A 19,162-nucleotide genomic window follows, 5' to 3' on the forward strand; every position below is an offset into this window, starting at 1 on the left:
TGATCAAATAGTCTGTTTTTGTTTCGTGTTTTAGGAATGAAAATTCAAGCACAAAAATGTTAAAAAGTTTTTACTTTTTCCCACTTTCAGATTAACCTTAAGTATTCAAACGTTCACACTGTCTATCTGCCCTATCTCTCTCTCTATATAAATACAGTAATTGTGATAGTTACTTTAGCAAAGTTAATAGAGATAGCTCGGGTAGAAGTAAGGTTACACCTGAAATAAAAGAAACAACATGTTGTGTTTTGTACAGGGAAGCCACATTGAGTGGTCAGGAATGAGGGTGTCCTCATTGTCAAATATTTACTTATCACTTAATATTTAACAAATATTTTACCTCTTTCTGTATTGAATACAAGTCTGAAGTCAAAGTAAACAGCAGACAGAAGATCTGAACACAAACAGGACAGGTCCCAAAACCCAAGTTCTTTCTAGTCATACACCTTGCTGCTTCTCCACTACACAGCCTGCCAGAGGAAATGTAACAAAACGCTTGTAAAGTCCTAAATCTAAATTTTAAAACTAATTACATCAGTTCTGCGGGGAGAGACTTAACAGCATTTCTAGGCAGTGGAACAGAGAGTGGGCAGAGGAGGCTGACCGGAGGACTGCAGCACAGGGGAATGAGACAGTCGGTCCTCTAAATAAGAGCAGGCTCACAGGAGACCGGGGTCAGCTTCTACCCGCGCAGAACTGTTGTCTGAAGAAGGGGTTAGTCTGGTCTGTGTTATTCCAGAGGGCAGAGGCATAGAAACTACAGAGACATATATCTGTGCATATAAGGAAGAGCTTTCTGGCATTCAGGTTGCTCAGTTAGGGAGCAATATGTTCATCATGCCTGAAAGAGATTTCTTTTCTCCTCCTCAACCCATAGAAGATCTTTAAACATACTAATACTGACAAACAGGTAAGGTAAGTCTTGCCAGGAAATGGGGCATAAATTTAGGCAGACAGCGAGTAAACATCTACCAGGGATGGTGTGGATGTACTGGAAAACTGGATTATCTCCAGAATATTTTCCAGCATTAAGATTGCATAACTTTAAGTTTTCTTCCTGCAGTACATCCTGAGGGCTAGAATGCCACATAGCACAGACACTAATTTCTTGATTTAAAACAGGTAACTAATGGAGGCAATGAAGGGTCCTTAAATAATTTAGGAACCTAAATCCTGTGTAGCTGCCTTCATTCATATTTCCCAAACCTGGATGCAGATTAGACCCACCTGGGGAGCTTTATTTATTTATTTATTTATTTAGAGACGGAGGCTCACTCTGTCACGGAGGCTCACTCTGTCGCTCAGGCTGGAGTGCAGTGGCATGATCTCAACTCACAGCAACCCCCGCCTCCCAGGTTTAAACAATTCTCTGCCTCAGCCTCCCGAGTAGCTGGGATTACAGGCACTGGCCCCCACGCCTGGCTGATTTTTGTGTTTTTAGTAGAGATGGAGATTTCACCATCTTGGCCAGGCTGGTCTTGAACTCCTGCCCTCGTGATCCACCTGCCTCAGCCTCCCAAAGTGCTTTGATTATAAACGTGAGCCACCGTGTCTGGAGTTTAAAAAATTTTTTAAATAGTAGATAGGGAACTTTTAAAATATATTGATGTCTGGGGCCACTCCCAGAGCTTATGCTTTAATGGGTTTGAGGTGGGATCAGGGCATTAGTATTTTTTTTTAATTTCCTCGGTTTTTCCAATATCTAACTAAAGTTGAGAACCACCGACTTTACATTATTCAAATTCTCTGAGTACCAAAACTACTAATCATGCAGGTCTAGGATATTTCTAATAAGCGAGTTAGCAACACTGTTGCATGTGCAGGCTCCGGAGAAAGACCACCCAGCTCTTCTACTTACTAGCTGTTGATCCTGGGCAAATTACTTAACCTCTCTGTACCTTTGTTTTCTCATTTGCAAAAAGGGAGTAATAACATATGCATACCTAATAAGGTGGTTGTGAGGATTACCTGAGAACATTGTGTGCTAAGGGCCTAGGACAGATGCTGGCACACCACGAGCATTCCATGTGTAAAAACATTGTTATTTCTGTTGTCGTCATCATCTCGGCATGTCGTGTTATTTCATGGTGTTTCTATTGGCATGATCAAACGTTACTTGCTGCATCCAGTTCAGATAACTGTTCTAAAATTGGGTCTCCTGAGTATGTATTGAGCATGTAAAGTAAGTAATAGTTTGACCTTAAGGCACCAGTTTTCTCTTCGTGTCTGCAAGATAAAACATTGTTTATTCCCATTTTCCTTGGGAACAATCAGGTCCCTGAGGACTGATGAGAGGAATCCTTGAAATTAACTGAAAATAAAACCTAGCCCAGCAGGACGGTTTTCTAGAGTGCACTGACTTGAGTCCCATGGCTCTAAGACTAAAATGAATCCAGTTAACATGCTGTATGTGTTTTACCTACCTAGATCTCCTACCCCATCAGAGTAACAGACAAGACGTCTATTCAGAATGCCAAGGAAATTGAAAATGCTGCCATCGATCCTGAAGACAAATGGCATCAAAGAGCACAACAGCTAAAGGTTACCTGCTAGATTGCATTTTAAGTGTGTTTCAAGCAATACTGCTGAATATAAGTAATGATCGTGACTGAGTTCTTATCACTTAAGGGTTTATTTTTATGCTTGAGAATAATTACCCACTTTCCTATGGGTAAGACGGGCTTCTGCGCAGAGGAGCCATGGCCTGCTCAGCCAGCCAACCCTACCTGTTTTTCCAAGGGTTCTGTTTGCTGGAAGAAAATAATCATATCACACTTTCAACATACTCAGTTAGAATCCCACACAGAAGGAAGGCATGGAAAGACATGCAGGAAAAATCACAGTTCCAAAGAATTGTCCAATTCTGTGCTGCTCCCAAGTCTGATTCCTTTTGTAGTTGGCAGTTACTTCTTATTCCTAGACAATGGGGACACTATTCCTGAAAACTGGATGGGAACTCCCAGAGCCTCATCAAACCCTCATTTTCAGAATATAAAAAACTTACCAACTGGTCATTTAGCGTGATGACATCCTTTTTGGCCATGGGTGTACTACTTTGAAATCATAAATGTGATTTCAGGAAGATTTTTCCGAAATTCTCCACACTGTTTTTCTAGAAGAAACAGAAAAAGGCCGGGCGCAGTGGCTCACACCTGTAATCCCAGCACTTTGGGAGGCCAAGATGGGTGGATCACCTGAGGTCAGTCAGGAGTTCGAGAGCAGCTTGGCCAACATGGTGAAACCCTATCTCTACTAAAAACACAAAGATTAGGCCGAGCCCAGTTGCTCATGTCTGTAATCCTAGCACGTGAGGCCGAGGTGGGTGGCTCACAAGATCAGGAGTTTGAGATCAGCCTGGCCAATATGGTGAACCCCAACTCTACTAAAAATACAAAAATTAGCCGGGCATGGTGGCGGGTGCCTGTAGTTCCAGCTACGCAGGAGGCTGAGGCAGGAGAATCGCTTGAACCTGGGTGGCGAAGGTTGCAGTGAGCCGAGGTCATGCCACTGCACTCCAGCCTGGGCGACAGAGCGAGACTCCATCTCAAAAAAAAAGAAAAAGAAAAAGAAAAAAGAAAAGAAACAGAGAAAGCACTAGAAGCTCAGGTTTTTCTTGACGCATGTATGTGGAGCCTCCCTTGGACCGGGTTTTATCCCTGCCTAAGAAGAGATGAGTCCTTTGAAATTGCTGAACCTGTAGAGCCTGTTGACATCAGTTAAAACTATGTACAGTGATAAACATAGCAAAAAAAAATAATAAGTTTTATCCCAGCTTCAGAGAGGTTAGAAAGAAGGGACAGCCCGAATCATCTCTTTTCCTCCCCAGTGACCTCCAGGCCACTCTTAAGAGTTGCAAAAAAAGAAAGAAAAAGTCATTCACCCAGAGCTTCCTGAAAGTTGATGCCAGTGAGGCCACACCTAGAAGTTAAGAGGATGGGGACTGAAATGTCTCATGACTGTGGGATGTGGAGGACAGGATCCACTACCAGACCTGATAGAGAGCCGGGGGAGCTTGGTCAACAGGAACCGGGGACAAAGGAAGTACCTTAAGGTTTGCCATGCATTATAGGTAATGGGCTGGGTCACAAGAGATGAATTTCTGGGCCTCGACCTGCTGTTTACTTGATGCATGACTGGGCAAATCTCAACTTTTTCAAAGCCTTAAGTTTCTTCTTTATTAAATGAAGGATTAGCTTAAATCACCTTTAAGGTCTATCACAGCTGCAAAATGCTAGAATTCTATGACCATGTATGTCTAGTTATTTAAATTATTATAGAAAATACATTTGAAGCATGTAAGATTATTGCAACCTGTAGCTTTCATAATTGTCACTGAGGAAAACCATAGGATTCTCAGCTAATGATAAAAGGTAAAAAAAACTTTGCCCAGTGGTAATATCATAACCAGTGAGATTTATACAAGTTGCAATTATTGCTAACTGAAAACTTTTCCTAATATCCGCCATGATGACTTGAAATACAGTCAGCATTGGCAATTTTGGATAGTCTCTATGGAGACCAAAAAATAATAATAATCAAGTAAAATCACAGTGCTTGATTGATGTCATGACCTTTGACAGAGGCAGTAAAACTTTTGTATGGAAGAAAATCAGAAGAAAGCCAAAAGAATGCTTTTTATTCTTTGCGTATACTGTAATTAATGTGCTTATAACCCATTCCTGAATGAAGACATGGAGCAAAACATCTAAAAAGTGTTAGACCTAAAATGACAATAACAATGAATGGCCTAAGGGATGTTTCCCATTCTTTAGGTGGAAAGGATTTGTGGACTGCCCACTGCATGCTACACACCGGCCCAGCACTCTGGGACACAGACACTTCAGGCTGCCTTTCTTTTTCCTCTTCAACTACCCAAATCCAGTGCCTTCTTTTCAGTGCCTCCTCAAGGGCCACCTCTGCATGGAGATTTCCAGCCTCTCCCACCCTGCTCCTCTGCCTTCAGCTCCTGCTGTGTCTATAGTCTGGACCACTGGCTCAGGGCCTGCCATATTTGGCCGTGTCTCATTAGCTGCTGTCTTTGTTTCTTTCTTTCTTTCTTTCTTTTTTTTTTTTTTTGAGATGGAGTTTCGCTCTCGTTGCCCAGGCTGGAGTGCAGTGGTAGGATCTATGCCCACGGCAGCCTCCGCCTCCCCGGTTCAAGCAATTCTCCTGTCTCAGCCTCCTGAGTAGCTGGGATTACAGGTGTCCATCACCACTCCCAGCTAATTTTTGAATTTTTAGTAGAGACTGGATTTCTCCATGTTGGCCAGGCTGGTCTTGAACTCCTGACCTCAGGTGATCCATCTGCCTGGACCTCCCAAAGTACTGGGATTACAGGCCTGAGCCACCGCACCTGTGTTTCTTTTGTACCCACTACACTATGAGATCTTTAAAGGTACTGATTGTATTTTTCTCTACATCCCCTACCACAATGCTTTGCCCAAGGCTGATGCTCAATAAATATTTACTGACTGATTAAAGATGCATTTAAAGATCATGGACCAGGCACAGTGGCTCATGCCTATAATCCTATTGCTTTTTCGGAGGCCAAGGAGGAGGATTGCTAGAGGCCAGGAATTTGATGTTACAGGTGCCACTGTACTCCAGCCTGGGCAATAGAGCAAGACCCTGTCTCTACAAAATACAAAATGCAAAATACAGATAAAAAGATTATTTAGTATATCTCCAAGGGAAAATGGGCCTCATTTGAAATTTTTTTCTTGAAAAATGACTTTCAAAGTTTCATAAGCCTACCCTAACAGCAATAACCCTCACTAATGTGAAATATCTTTATGCAAAATCAAAATATTTAACACAACAAATATTTATTGACTATCTACTGTATTCCAGGCACTGTGGATTAGGTGCCTGGCCCAAAAGATATGAAAACAAAAAAACAAAAAAACCAAAAAAAACAAGCAAACAACAACAAAAATTCTTTAAAACAATAAATAAAACTTGAAGAAAGTTTGTTTTTTTGTTTGTTTGTTTTTGAGACAGAGTTTCGTTCTTCTTGCCCAGGCTGGAGTGTAATGGCACGATCTCAGCTCTCTACAACCTCCGCCTCCCAGGTTCAAGCAATTCTCCTGCTTCAGCCTCCCAAGTAGCTGGGATTACAGGCATGCGCCACCACGCCCGGCTAATTTTGTATTTTCAGTAGAGACGGGGTTTCTTCATGTTGGTCAGGCTGGTCTCGAACTCCTGACCTCAGGTGATCTGCCCACCTTGGCCTCCCAAAGTGCTGGGATTACAGGCATGAGCCTCTGTGCCCAGCCAAGGTTATCTTTTTTTAAAGCAGTACCTCCCCTCTAGGAGTTCAATACTTTAGTGGGAATACGGTTATGAAATCATTATAATGCAGTAATATGGACGTGGGTACAAAATGCAGTGGAACTAAAAGAGTACCTAATTCTGCCCTAAGAAGACAGAGAAATACCCCCCATAGGAGTCAGTATCTCCACTCCCCCTGGAAGGACAAATGCGGGCAAAGGTGTGAAAGTGGGAAGAGGAACAAGGAACCATGACAGCCCTGGCTGCTGTTTCTGTGGTCTAGGGAGGGAAAAGTTGACATAGTTGGTAAGGGCTGCTGTCTGCCTCACGCATCCCAGGACTCAGACTGAAGAAGACATGGTTCACAGTCTAAGCAGGTACGCAGCAGTGAGGTGCCGTGCAAGGGGCATTACACATGCAACGCATATATAAGGAAGGCTCCATGGCTTGGAAAAGCTAAATACCAAAAATGCAAGCAATAATAATTACATATCTGTATATAGATGTATATTTGTGTGTTTATGTGTGGAGTGACAGAGAAAACAATGAAATGTGACCAAATGTTTAAAATTGTTCAATCTGGATAAGAATCTTTTAGAGTTGTCTGTACTAGCAATTTTTCTGTAAGTCTGAAATAACTTGAAAATGAAAAGTTCAAGAAAAAAGTGCCCACAGGATTTGGTGACTAAAAGTTTATTGGTGTCCTGAACAGAGCAGTTTCAGCGGGATGGGGAGAAGGAACGCTCTATGGCAGGGGACAGAGGTCAGCATGAGAGATGGGGAGCAGAGACCAGTGCAGTCTACACCATCAAGATGCCCAGCTGTGAAATGAGAAAGAGATAGATTTTTCTTTGCTTTTGTTTTTTGAGACAGGATCTTGCTCTGTCACCCAGGCTGGAGCACAGTATCGTGACTTTGGCTCACTGCAACCTCTGCCTCCCCAGTTCAAGCGAGTCTCCTGCCCCAGTCTCTTGAGTAGCTGGGATTACAGATGCACGCCACCATGCCCGGCTAATTTTTGTATTTTTAGTAGAGATGGGGTTTCACCATGTTTGTCAAGCTGATCTCAACTCCTGACCTCAAGTGATTCACCCGCCTTGACCTCCCAAAGTGCTGGAAGTACAGGTGTGAGCCACTGTGCCCGGCCAAGAAAGAGATAGGATTTAACCAGAGAATGGCATCAAGTGAATGTTTCTTTCCTTCTTTTCATAGAAGAGACTTAAATACATTTACATACTAGAAAGAACGAGAAACCAGAGAGAGGGCGAGGAAAGAGAGAAGATATGCCTGAGACCATTTCAACCTATGTATTTTTACTTTTAAAATACTGAGAATGATGGTCATGATCATATTCTATGTAAGAGTCTTATCCACGCCTAGAGTCTTCACTTGAAGCCAAGTCATCATCATAATCTATTTAAGAGTCTTGGCCGGGCGTGGTGGCTCATGCCTGTAATCCCAGCACTTTGGGAGGCTGAGGCGGGCGGATCACGAGGTCAGGAGATCGAGACCCATCCTGGCTAACACGGTGAAACCCCGTCTCTACTAAAAATACAAAAAAATAGAAAAAAAATAGAAAAAAGAAGAGTCTTATCCATGGCTAGAGCCTTCACTTGAAGCCAAGTAATCTCTCTTCATTTAACCTTGACACATAGGCCTTAGCGTCCTGAATTGCTTCGCGCTTGCCTGTGAATCTTCACGGGTTTTCTGAATCCCGCTCAGGTTGTGTGCCCAGACTGAATGCAGTATGTATAAGGCTCAGGACTCTTGCTGGGCAATGTGACGGGCACATTCCCACTGGTTAAGATCTTAACCAGGTATCTTAGTCTGTTTGTGCTGCTATAACAAAATACCATAGATCAGGTGGCTTGTAAACAACAGAGATTAATTTTTTTCACAGTTTTGGAAGCTGGAAGTTCAAGGGCAGGACACTGGCAGTTTCCATGTCTGGTGAGGATCTGCTTCCTGGTTCATTGGTGCCGCCTTCTCACTGTGTCCTCACACTATGGAAGGGGTGAATGAGCTTCCTTGAGCCTATTTTATAAGGACATCAATCCCATGCAGGAGGGCTCTGCCCTCCTGACCTAGTCACCTCGAAAAGGCCCTACCTTAAAATAGCATTACCTTGGGGGTTAGGATTTAACGTCCGAGTTTAGGGAGGACACAAATGTTCAAACCATGGCACCAGGCAAGAAACATGTCAGTTGGAAAAAATAAGAGGTTCCCCAATTAAGTAGTGTTTCGAAAGGATAAATAGGATGTTTCCTTTCTTACCCCTCTAAAATAACTCTTAGCTTTCCAGGCAAAGAAAAGATAATGATAGTATTAAAGATATGTGGGATCTTTTACTAATTAATATGAAAGCCCTTGTAATCAAATCCTGATTAACCTTTCCAAAAAGCTGTTAATTTGGTTTTGCCTCCAACACCATCAATAGATCTATGCTTCTTCTATTCATCTGAACACAGAGTTCTTCCTTACCCACAGAGAAAATTAGAGCCAATTAATATTTTTGCTTGAGATTCTCTTAATATTATCAGATGGAATTTGTATCTCAGGCTTAAAGTACTCATGTTTTATTGTTCATAAACACAGCAGAAAAGCGGAACACAACAGAAATTTCTCCACTTTAGAGCTGATCTCGGAGCCCAGGCACAACTCTCGGGACCCCGTGGTTGAGTCAGGTTAACTAAGAGCAGGAGTGGCTTTTGTGTTGAAGCAGATGAACTTTTTGGTTGCGATCAGAGCAGGCATTGTCCCGTCTGCTTAGGACATGTGAAAGGAAAAGTCGTAAAAAAGAAACAACCAGGTGCTGCCTTTCACAGGGTTGGGGACAAAGTTCTCTTGGGTGGCACAGTATGAATGAGCATTACTTAATAACTGAGGATGAGCCCTACTAAGAAATGATCATCCCAGCATTAGGCATCAGGATTCCCCCATGCTAACGCTCCATGTGTGATGCAAAAACCTACTGCCATTAAGCAGTTATTCTAAGTGCATGGAGTATGTACTGATTGCGAGTGTTGGTAACAAAAGAACCCCAGTGAGAGCAGGATGGAATAGAGGATTTCAGTGCTGATGGAGATTAAATCGTCTGAGAATGGCTTTGTATATTAACTTCAGGGAACTCAGGTCTTGCCACCTAAAGAGTGACACCTGATGCCCCAGTTGTAGGGTAATAAATCTTTAGTAAACCACAGATCTCAAGTAGGCTGCTTGGAAGGTGAGAAAAATCGTATCAAGCCCATAAATGGCTTCCTTTCTGGGGACTGAAATGCCATCTCTGGGCACTTATATTTATGTGAATAGAAGATTTAACACTTGAGACAATTGGAGTTTCATAAAATGATGAGTCCTTGGCCTTGTTGTTGTCAAAGTGCCCTGTGAAGTGTACTATTGTGATCTGGATTGTCAGCAGCAAAGGTAATAACGTGATTAGGATCAAGTGGTAACCCAGGATTTCAGATCTAGTACCCAAGAAATTTCTGAGAAGTAAGTATTTTCTTTTTTGGTGAAAATTAAGAGAGAAAAGTAGGGAAAGTACATTTAGATGGCAGCATCCTGGTTACTTCTCTAGTGAGTTAAAGGCTGAACAAATATTGAAAAGAGTGACATTATCAGCATCAATTAATATTTTTAGGTCACAGTCAAGGGGGACATTTTTGACCTTCACGAACAGTGCTGCCAGTCATAAAAAGAGCTGCTATGTTCCATGACCACACCTATAACGTTGTAAAATAGCAATTATTTTCTGGATCCATTACAAGAAAGGATTTTCTTGGCGCTATGTATTTGCAGAGCCTTCCTGCCCACATTTCCCCAAGCAGCTCAATTTACTGCATGAAAGGAATACCTGGAATTTACCTGGAATACAGAAAATAAGTTTTCCCTTTTTTTGGAGCACCACAAGTAAAAATTTAAAGTATGTAGGAGCTAATCAGAGCCTGGCCAATCCCCTAGAAAGCTCAAATTCTCAAAAGAACAGCTTCTAAATTTCAAATTAGAAGCGTTATTTCTTAAAAATGTGATATAATAAGTAACACTGTATATTGCTGTTTTAAATTTAACAATCAACATTATCATTATAACGTGATTTCACTAGAAATAGAACACTGCTTAATATTATACACGAATAGGATGAGTCTTAGTGGTTGTATCAGAATGTATCAGAAACGAGAAATCAAAGCTGAACTCTTATCACAGTAATTTGATCATTCTTTCTAGCAAGCTAAAATAATCATTCATCCAACTGCTGCATTTTTCAGTTAATGTTTTATAGCTATAAGCTAAAGAGATTTTTTAAATATATGTGTTCAGAAAGGAAGAAATATATTGCAGTTATATAACACACTGATGCATATGGTCATCCTATTGTTTTCAATAAGCATGTAATCATTCTTTGCAAAGGTCTCTTAACTCAGCCAGTTTTTCACAAAGTAATGAGTGCTTTATTCCTTGGAAAATATTTCTAAATGGCAATAGCACAATATAGTTACATAGTGTATCTATTATACCAGGAGTACATTTTGTTGTTAGGAGACTTTGAAAAGCATAAAGACTGTTCTGAAATTGAAATATTTCCCCCAGATGTTTGATTGCCTAAGCGCAGGCTATATTAAGGAACAGAAGCAAAACAACCCTTGTGGTTTCACAGATGTCCTATCACAGCACAGACTCTTTTATAATCCTCTGAATAAAATCTAATTTGTTTCATCTGGTGAAGAGGTCATTTCTAGCTTCTGACCAGCATGAGTAAAAAGATCTGATCATCTGAATTGTATTTAATATTAGATTTGTACTTTGTTTATAAAGCAAATTATTAGCGTTTTCTGGTTAAGATTTTTAAAAATATTCATGTTACTTAAAATAAGCTTATATATTGTGACGTAGATTCGCGTTTGTACTTTCTCCATATCTCTCGAAGTAAAGCTTCCCCACCCCATCCCCCAAGTTGGCGACACTTTTAAGTCAAAGACTTAACTTTTAAAACTTAAACTTTTAAGCCAAAGACTTGTCCTTAATATAAAGCCCGTTCTAAGCTTTCTATTTCTTTCTAGGCTTATAATCCTAAATTTCCAGGAGGAATCACTCAGTTATTAACTCTCCACTGCCCTGAAATTAGGAAAAAAAAAAACAAAAAAAAACCTCTACTTTTTCTGTCTCTGCTTTCAGTTCTATAGTCAGCTTCCCAGTCCCCAATTTGAAAAACACTGATTTAAAATTTGTGAAGAGTGCCAGTCTTCTAATTTTACATTAACCAAAAATATCTCTCTAGAATTACCAGGAACACTGGTCTCAATATGAGAGTACAAAATCAAGCAGTGTACCAAGAGGGCAGCCTTCTGAAACGGTGAATGACCATCAGCCTTCCAGAAGACCAGCCAAGCCCAAGATTCGAAAACAGCATAAACACCAAAATGGCCTGAAGTCTTTCACAGCGGAAGAGGTGACTGCCAGTCCGGAGAACCAGAATAACCCTCCCAGGCAGCAACAGAACCAAAATAAGCCTCTTGATACTTCACCAAAGCCTGAATCGATTGTGATTATGCACGCCTCTAACAATGATGCACAAGCTTCAAGGGCACTTAGGGGCCAGAATCTCAAAGAAACCTCCAATACATTTGCTCCACCAAAACAGGCTTTTGACAAGGTCTTAGATAAAAACTCTACTGGATATGACTCTGGACTGAATGTTAATAAAGAAAGAGGACACAAAGACCAAGAAGAGAAAAGATTTTCGTACCAGCAGCTACACACCCTTTCTGACATGGATTTGAACAACCTTAATGAACTCTCTAAGAGACACGTGCTCCCGAGCCAGAAAGGCTCTCAGTTGGTTTATCACAGAAATGTTCATGGGTCAACTGAAAATAAGAAACAACCCAAACAGCCTTACACAGAGACAAAATACAGGAACCTAGAAATGTTATGGTAAGAATTCCCTTTTCTCAAGTGGTTTTCTAGAGGAGAAAGGAGAGACTGCTACAGAAAGACTGGAGAGGGAGAAGGGCAAGGGGAATCCATAAGGATGGCTAGGTGAGAAGAAGAGTTCACCTAACAACTTCCTTAGCTCTGATTCCTGCCTCAAAGAGTCCACTTTTTTTTTTTTTTTTAGACAGAGTCTTGCTCTGTTGCCCAGGCCGGAGTGCAGTGGTGTGATCTTGGCTCATCGCAACCTCCGCCTCCCGGGTTCAAGCAACTCTCCTGCCTCAGCCTCCCAAGTAGCTGGGATTACAGGCGTTCACCACCATACTGGGCTAATTTTTGTATTTTTAGTAGAGATGGGGTTTCACCATGTTGGCCAGGCTGGTCTCGAACACCTGACCTCAAGTGATCCACCGCCTTGGCCTCCCAAAGTGCTGAGGTTACAGGTGTGAGCCACCGCGCCCAGCCGAGTCTACTTTTCATGGATTTCTTTTCCTCTTCCCTGTCTCCTCTATTTTTCCCCTGTAGTTAAACTAGAAGTTGGAGGGAGACAAGGACAGAGGCACCCAGTCAAAAAGCATCAGTGCTTTTTTGAGGGCTGCAAGTAATGTTTGGAGGAAACAAATGATCTCCAACATTATCTTGGCCTATCCTGAGAAAATAATCTAAAATACAGAAAAATATGCACATACAAAAAATATCATCATTTATAGAAATGACCTAAAAATCCAACAATAGGGAATGTTTAGGTAAATTATGATATTTAGTATCATGGAACCACAAAAAAATATGGTTATGAGGAAATGCTTCTATAGGAAGAAAATAGTAAGGTACAAAATTACACCTTGGGTTGAATGACACTGGTGGAAAAAAAATTACATCTAGGGAGTATGAGCTGTACTGTGTGAGCTCTACTGTGTTCAAATATGCACAGAAGAAGAAAAATTCACCAAAACATCAATAGTAGTTATCTCTAGCAAGAGAGATTGGGATTTTAAAAATTTATTCTTTATATTTTCAGAACAGTTCAAGTTCCCGACAATGTAGATGTATAACTTCTATAAACAGGAGAATAAAAGTTATTTTAAAAATTACTTCAGGCACCATTTCTTGGTGTACTTCAATCAAACATCGTTTCTACATCCCTAACATGCTGAATATAATGCTACAGTGCTCAATGCTATACAAGATACAAAGAAGTATGGTGTGTGAGGCACCTTCAGGGAACTTACTTTCAAAGTAGGGAGACAATTACTCCCTTGTGAGTTGATCAAAGAACATTTAAGTGCTACACTTGGTGGTATGGAATGTAGATTCAATAAGACTTAAAGTTAGCTTCCTAGAAGAGATCATGATAAATAGCAGGCATCTTTGTCTTTTTTTCCCTGATTTTAGAAAGATTGTTTCTAACACTTTTACCATTAAAAATAATATTTAGTTTTTGGTAGATAGATAGATGATAGATAGGAAATTTCCTCCTATTGCTCTTTGCAAATAACTTTCAACATAAATGGGTATTTGATTTTATCAAATACTTTTTCTGCACTTATTGAAACATTTCTCCATTAATCCTTTAATGTAATGAAATATGTTAACAGATTTTCTGATGACACACTATCCTTTTATTCCTAGGGTTAACCCAATTTGTCATACTGCATTTTTAATAAGTTGCTGGATTTGATGTGTTAACACTTTAAGATTTAACATTTTCATATACATGAAGTGAGATTGGTTTATAATTTTCCTATCTGCCAGTGGCCTTGACTGGGTGGATTATCAAGAAAATACCAGCCTTATAAAATGAGTTGAGGACTGTTTCCTCTTTTTGCATCCTCTGGACACTTTATATACAATTGGCCTTATCTGTTACTTGAAGATTTGATAGGATTTTCCTCTAAAACTATTGGGCCATAAATGGGTTTCGTTTGGCTTTTTGTTGTTGTTTGTGAGCAGATTTTAAACTCCTGATGCATTTATTATAATCATTATAAGACTTTGCAGTCTTTTCATTTTCACTTTAGTCAGTTTAATAAATTATATTTTTCTGGGAAGTATTTTCCTTTTATGCTAAGTTTTAAAATGTACTGTCATAAAACTTTTTGTAGTATTTAAATAACTTTAATATTATTCCACTTTTATTATATCTATAATCATGTCCCTCTTTTCATTTCTTTTTTTTTTTTAATCTTTTTGGCAACCTCAACCTCCTGGGCTGCTTCTGCCTAATTTTCTCTGTACATATAGCTAATTGATCCTACACTTTTGAGTAGCCTCTTAGTGTAAGTTTCCATAAGGACAACTACATCTGGCAATTTCTCAATTCTTGTCTCTTTCTTGGAGCTCGACTTTCTAGACTACTTTCTTTCTCGTTCTAAACTTGCTACACAGCTGTCCGGCTGAGGATTCCCTTTGCCTTTCTTCTGATAGGATTCTCTTTTCAGTATCTCACATTTTCCTTAGTTTGTTTGAGCACCCCTTCCGGTGATTTTTTTCAGATTGAAAATGTGGTCTAAGGACAGGGGACAGGGTGATGGTCAGTTCTCAGCGTGCCAGTGTCTTGTGCCACACTTGTTTTCTGACTGCATTCCGCTGTTGTTGTGCTCATATTATCCTTGAGAATCTCCATGTCCTCATGGAGACTCTCTTCACTCTTCTCCTTCGTCACCCTTCCTGTTTTTTTACATCCCCGTTCTCTTTCTTAGTTTGCTGTCTAATTTTGGTAGAGAACATCCTCCACTGCTTGAGAAGTAAATGTTTTGAGATCTTGCTGAAATTATTTTTCTTCTGCCCTCGCCCCTGATTGGTAGCTTGGCAGAGGATTGTAGAATTCTTGATTGAAAATTGGCCAGGCACAGTGGCTCATGCCTGTAATCACAGCAGTTTGGGAGTCCAAGGCAGGTGGATCACAAGGTCAGGAGTTTGAGACCAGCCTGGCCAAAACAGTGAAACCCCGTCTCTACTAAAAATACAAAAAATTAACCAGCCATGGTGGCAGGCACCTGTAATCCCAGCTACTAGGGAGGCTGAGGCAGGAGAATGGCATGAACCTGGGAGGTGGAGGTTGTGATGAGCCAAGATTATGATGTCGCCCACTCCAGCCTGGGTGACAGAGCAAGACTCCGTCTCAAAAGAAAAAAAAAAAAAGAAAGAAAGAAAGAAAGAAAGAAAATCATTGTCCCTCAGAATTGCCTTCTTGCATCCAGTGTTGCTGTTGAGAAATCTGAAGCCACCTTATTCTTGATCCTTTATATATAACTTGTTTTGTTTTGTTTTGTTTTCTGGAAGCTTTAGGATCTTTTCTTTTCTCTACTGAAGTGAAATTTCATAATAATGTGCCTTCGTATAGGTCTATTTTCATAGATTAAGCTGGGGCTTTTAAACCTGAAAACACATGACCTTCAGTTCTGGGAAAATTTCTTGAGTCATCTTATGGGTAGTTCCATTCAACCATTTTCTGTTTGCTCTTTCTAGAAACTCCTATGATTCAGATGTGTTTTTCCAGGACTGTTATTATGATTTTGTTTTCTCTTTCCTTCTCCATTTCTTCGTAATTTTGTTCTACTGTCTGGGAGAGTTTCTCAGTCCTAGCTTCCAGTCTTTCTACTGCTATCATGTTTGCTAATTTCCGACAGGATTTTTTTGTTGTTGTTTCTGTTATTGGTTTCTGAGTGTTCCTCTTTTTATAGCCTCATGTTTTTGTTCGTGGATGCAACATCCTTTTTTCTCAACATCTTCTTAGATTTTCAACAAGGCAAAATAGGCTGTAAGGGCCCTTGTGACTGAATTTTTCAGTGTTTTTAATTCCCTGCTTTGTTTCTCTTTCCTCTAGGTCTTTGTCAGTGATGTTTGTTTCTCTTCTCCTATTTTGCTGCCTTCCACCTTATGGCTTGTGTCAGATGTCTGGCAATGCTTGATCGTCTTCTCGTGATCAAGTATGAGGGACTAGAAAGCTTATTGGAAGCTCTGAGTGATAGTGCTTGTTGACTTTGAGTACCTATAGAATGATCTGTAGAGGCCATCTGATAGGAAGCCCCTCCTGTAAGTTTTAGGTCTTTTATCTTGGTGGTCAGATTTATTATCTCTGCTTGGTGCTTCACAGGCAGGAGACTCGTTGGCTTCTTCAGAATGAAAACCTCCAGTGAGCTGTGGAGAGAGGGAAGGGACAGTTGCCTAGGTGCACAAAATGGAGATGGTGATCTGGAGATCTGACTGGTTCTTCTTTCTTTTTTTCCGAGACAAGAGTCTCACTCTGTCGCCAGGCTGGAGTGCAGTGGCGCGATCTCAGCTCACTGCAACCTCTGCCTACCGGGTTCAAACGATTCTCCTGCCTCAGCCTCCCGTGTAGCTGGGACTACAGGCACGCACCACCACGCCAAGCTAGTTTTTGTGTTTTTAGTAGAGACTGGGTTTCATCATGTTGGCCAGGATGGTCTCAATCTCTTGACCTCATGATCCACCCGCCTCGGCCTCCCAAAGTGCTGGGATTACAGGCGTGAGCCACCACGCCCGGCCCCCTTTGAATATTATGTGTCTCAAATTTACTCTATTTTCTCCTGTAGGAACCCCAAATAGCCGTATATTAGATTGTCTATTCTAGACTTCATGCCTTTTAAACTGTTTTTAGTTTACACCTTTTATCTCTCAGTGCTTCTTTTTGAAAAATGTATTTAAATAAGTTTTCCAGCATAATAAATCTCTCTTTACCTGTGTCCAAGATGTGCTTTTTAATGTATCCATTGAGTTTTAAATTTCAATGATGATATTTTCCATGTCTAGAATTTCTATTTGGTTCTGATTGAACCTCTCTGTTCTTTTTCCAAAATACAGGATTTTAAAATATGTCTCTTGGGTTCTTAACTTCTTTTCTCGTGTCTTTACTCATCTTAAACGACCTTCTGAATGTTATCTAGGATCTCTCTATGTGAAGTTCTTGGAAGTCTACTATTGCTATTTGGATGTGTGTGCATGTGTGTCTGCTGACTCTCATACTTGATAGATTATTTCCTCTTCTGGGCAAGGACCTTGGATTGTGAACTCACATTTAGCCACCTTTCCTGTGGAAACCTAGGCAGGCTTGGGTGGGAGTGTATTTCTCCAGAGAAGTTTTATATTTGCTTCTGCCAGATACTACAGAAGTATCCCTCATCCAAGATCATTTTTATGTTAGTTTCTTCGTGTTGGATTTCCATGATTATGTGGGTAAGGTAAATTTGAAATCCAAATATTGTCCAATAGATACTCACAAGAGCTTGTTGTTGCTGTTGGGTTTTTGTGGGGAGTGGGGTTTGTTCTGTTTTTCTATTCAGAGCCCAGAGACCAAGACAGACAGACTTGCTTATTGTTTCTCACGGCTGGTGAATGGGTTTTTAATTAATGTGGCTTTTAACTGAGGATGAGGATATAGCACCTCAAGTTATAGTCTTCTTACAACGATCTTAGTTCTGATTCCCTGCCTCACACAGCACCAAGATCTTGCATATCCTATTCCGGCGTTAACTATTAAAACTCACGCCTGGAGACCCAAAACTCTTGTAAAGAAAGCTATAGCTTCAGCTAATCTAAAATCTGCTTTGGTTTTTATTCCTTTTGTTCATTTTGGTCTTCGGAGATTTCTATTTATGTTACCAATTCAACTATGTATTTAAAGGATGTTTAATGTAATGCAACATTTCTAGGTATTTTGCAGTGGGAAGGTCTTTGAGTTTTCAAAATGGTGTTTTTCTATTCTGAATACACTAAACAAAAGTTCTAAATAAAATGTAGACCGTCCTAAAGGAAAAAGAGGAGGAGTTTAAGATAAGTAAGAAATTAATGTAGTCATGAAAAGATTAAGCTAAATGCCATTAATTTGCTTTGGGAGTGATAAATACGTCAAGTTAATGGTTCAGAAAGACTTTTATGCTAGAGGTCTTATGTATCCAGATTTTATTAATAGATTTGTGCTTTTTTTTTTCATTAAGGAAATTCCATTCTTCTTCTGACAGCCAGCCCGTTAGAGCTTCTCCAGATTCATGGCTCACCCAGATAATGGAGCAGCATCAGCAAGCCTTGGTGCAGCTGACCGACGTGCAGCCCAGTGAAGGGGCCTTATCCAGCGTCACGCTTCCACCTATACTGTCAAGGGTAGAAAGTGAATCCCAACTCAGTTCAGAGAGAAGCCAAAGAAACCAAGTGAAAATTAGCCGTAGCAATTCTGAAGGCTATCTGTTTCAACTGGAAAAGGGAAAAAAGCATAAGAAAAGAAGCAGCAGTAAGGTAATAAAAGCACCATTTTACCAAGTCACCCTTCAATTTTGAGAATACAGATGGACCTTTATTTAATTATGGCCCTGGAACAGGGATGGTCATTACTGAGTTGCTGCCACACTGGCTGGCCCAGAGTCCTAAGGAGTTTCTTACTCCTGCCCCTGCTACTCCCTGGGGTTTCCCTCCCCTTCTTTCTAGAAGTTGTTGCTGCCAGGGATGCCCATTTCTCCCTCCTGTTCAAGTCATCTTGGCGAGAGGTCTCCACTTGCAGAGTGGCAAAACTCCTCCTTTCATCCCCAGCTGAAACATCCCTTCCTCAGAAAAGCTTCCATACTCCACCCCAAGCCCCATGCTAACCTGAGTCTTCACGGTCATTAAATCATTTCTTCCCAGCGCATTCTCGTATCTTAAAAAGCAGAGAAAGTGGGGTTGAATGAGTGAAAGCGCTTGTTGCCATTGCATTTTTCCCACCATCCGCCACCATGAGAACTCATCTTGGCCCTAATCTCACCCCAACTTCTACAGTAAAATACGTGGGCTGGCCAGTGATTGAACTTTCCTCTCAAACGTTAGCTGACCTTTACTGAGTTCTTTGTCTCAAATCAATTCACCATTACTAGCATCTTGGTGCACTTAAATCTTTTCTCTTAGGGCCTACATGATTTAACAAGTAAAACTGGAGGCCCAAAGTAGAATGTTTTCAGTAAGAAATGAAGGAGCG

At 40.7% G+C, this 19,162-nt stretch overlaps 1 protein-coding gene across 2 annotated transcripts in view; it reads left to right on the forward strand.

Annotated features, from left to right (window-relative positions):
- The window catches only part of LOC105528276 (chromosome unknown open reading frame, human C11orf63), a 90,600-nt gene that overhangs the window by 55,353 nt on the left and 16,085 nt on the right, over positions 1-19,162 (forward strand). For both annotated transcript variants that reach the window (XM_011964991.1, XM_011964990.1), the window contains 3 exons: positions 2,428-2,541; positions 11,546-12,201; positions 18,156-18,450. In XM_011964991.1, coding sequence (XP_011820381.1) covers positions 2,428-2,541; positions 11,546-12,201; positions 18,156-18,450 — 1,065 coding nt within the window. The remainder of the gene's footprint in view (positions 1-2,427; positions 2,542-11,545; positions 12,202-18,155; positions 18,451-19,162) is intronic.

Source organism: Mandrillus leucophaeus, unplaced genomic scaffold, assembly GCF_000951045.1.
Source record: "Mandrillus leucophaeus isolate KB7577 unplaced genomic scaffold, Mleu.le_1.0 Scaffold71, whole genome shotgun sequence".
NCBI lineage: Eukaryota > Metazoa > Chordata > Mammalia > Primates > Cercopithecidae > Mandrillus > Mandrillus leucophaeus.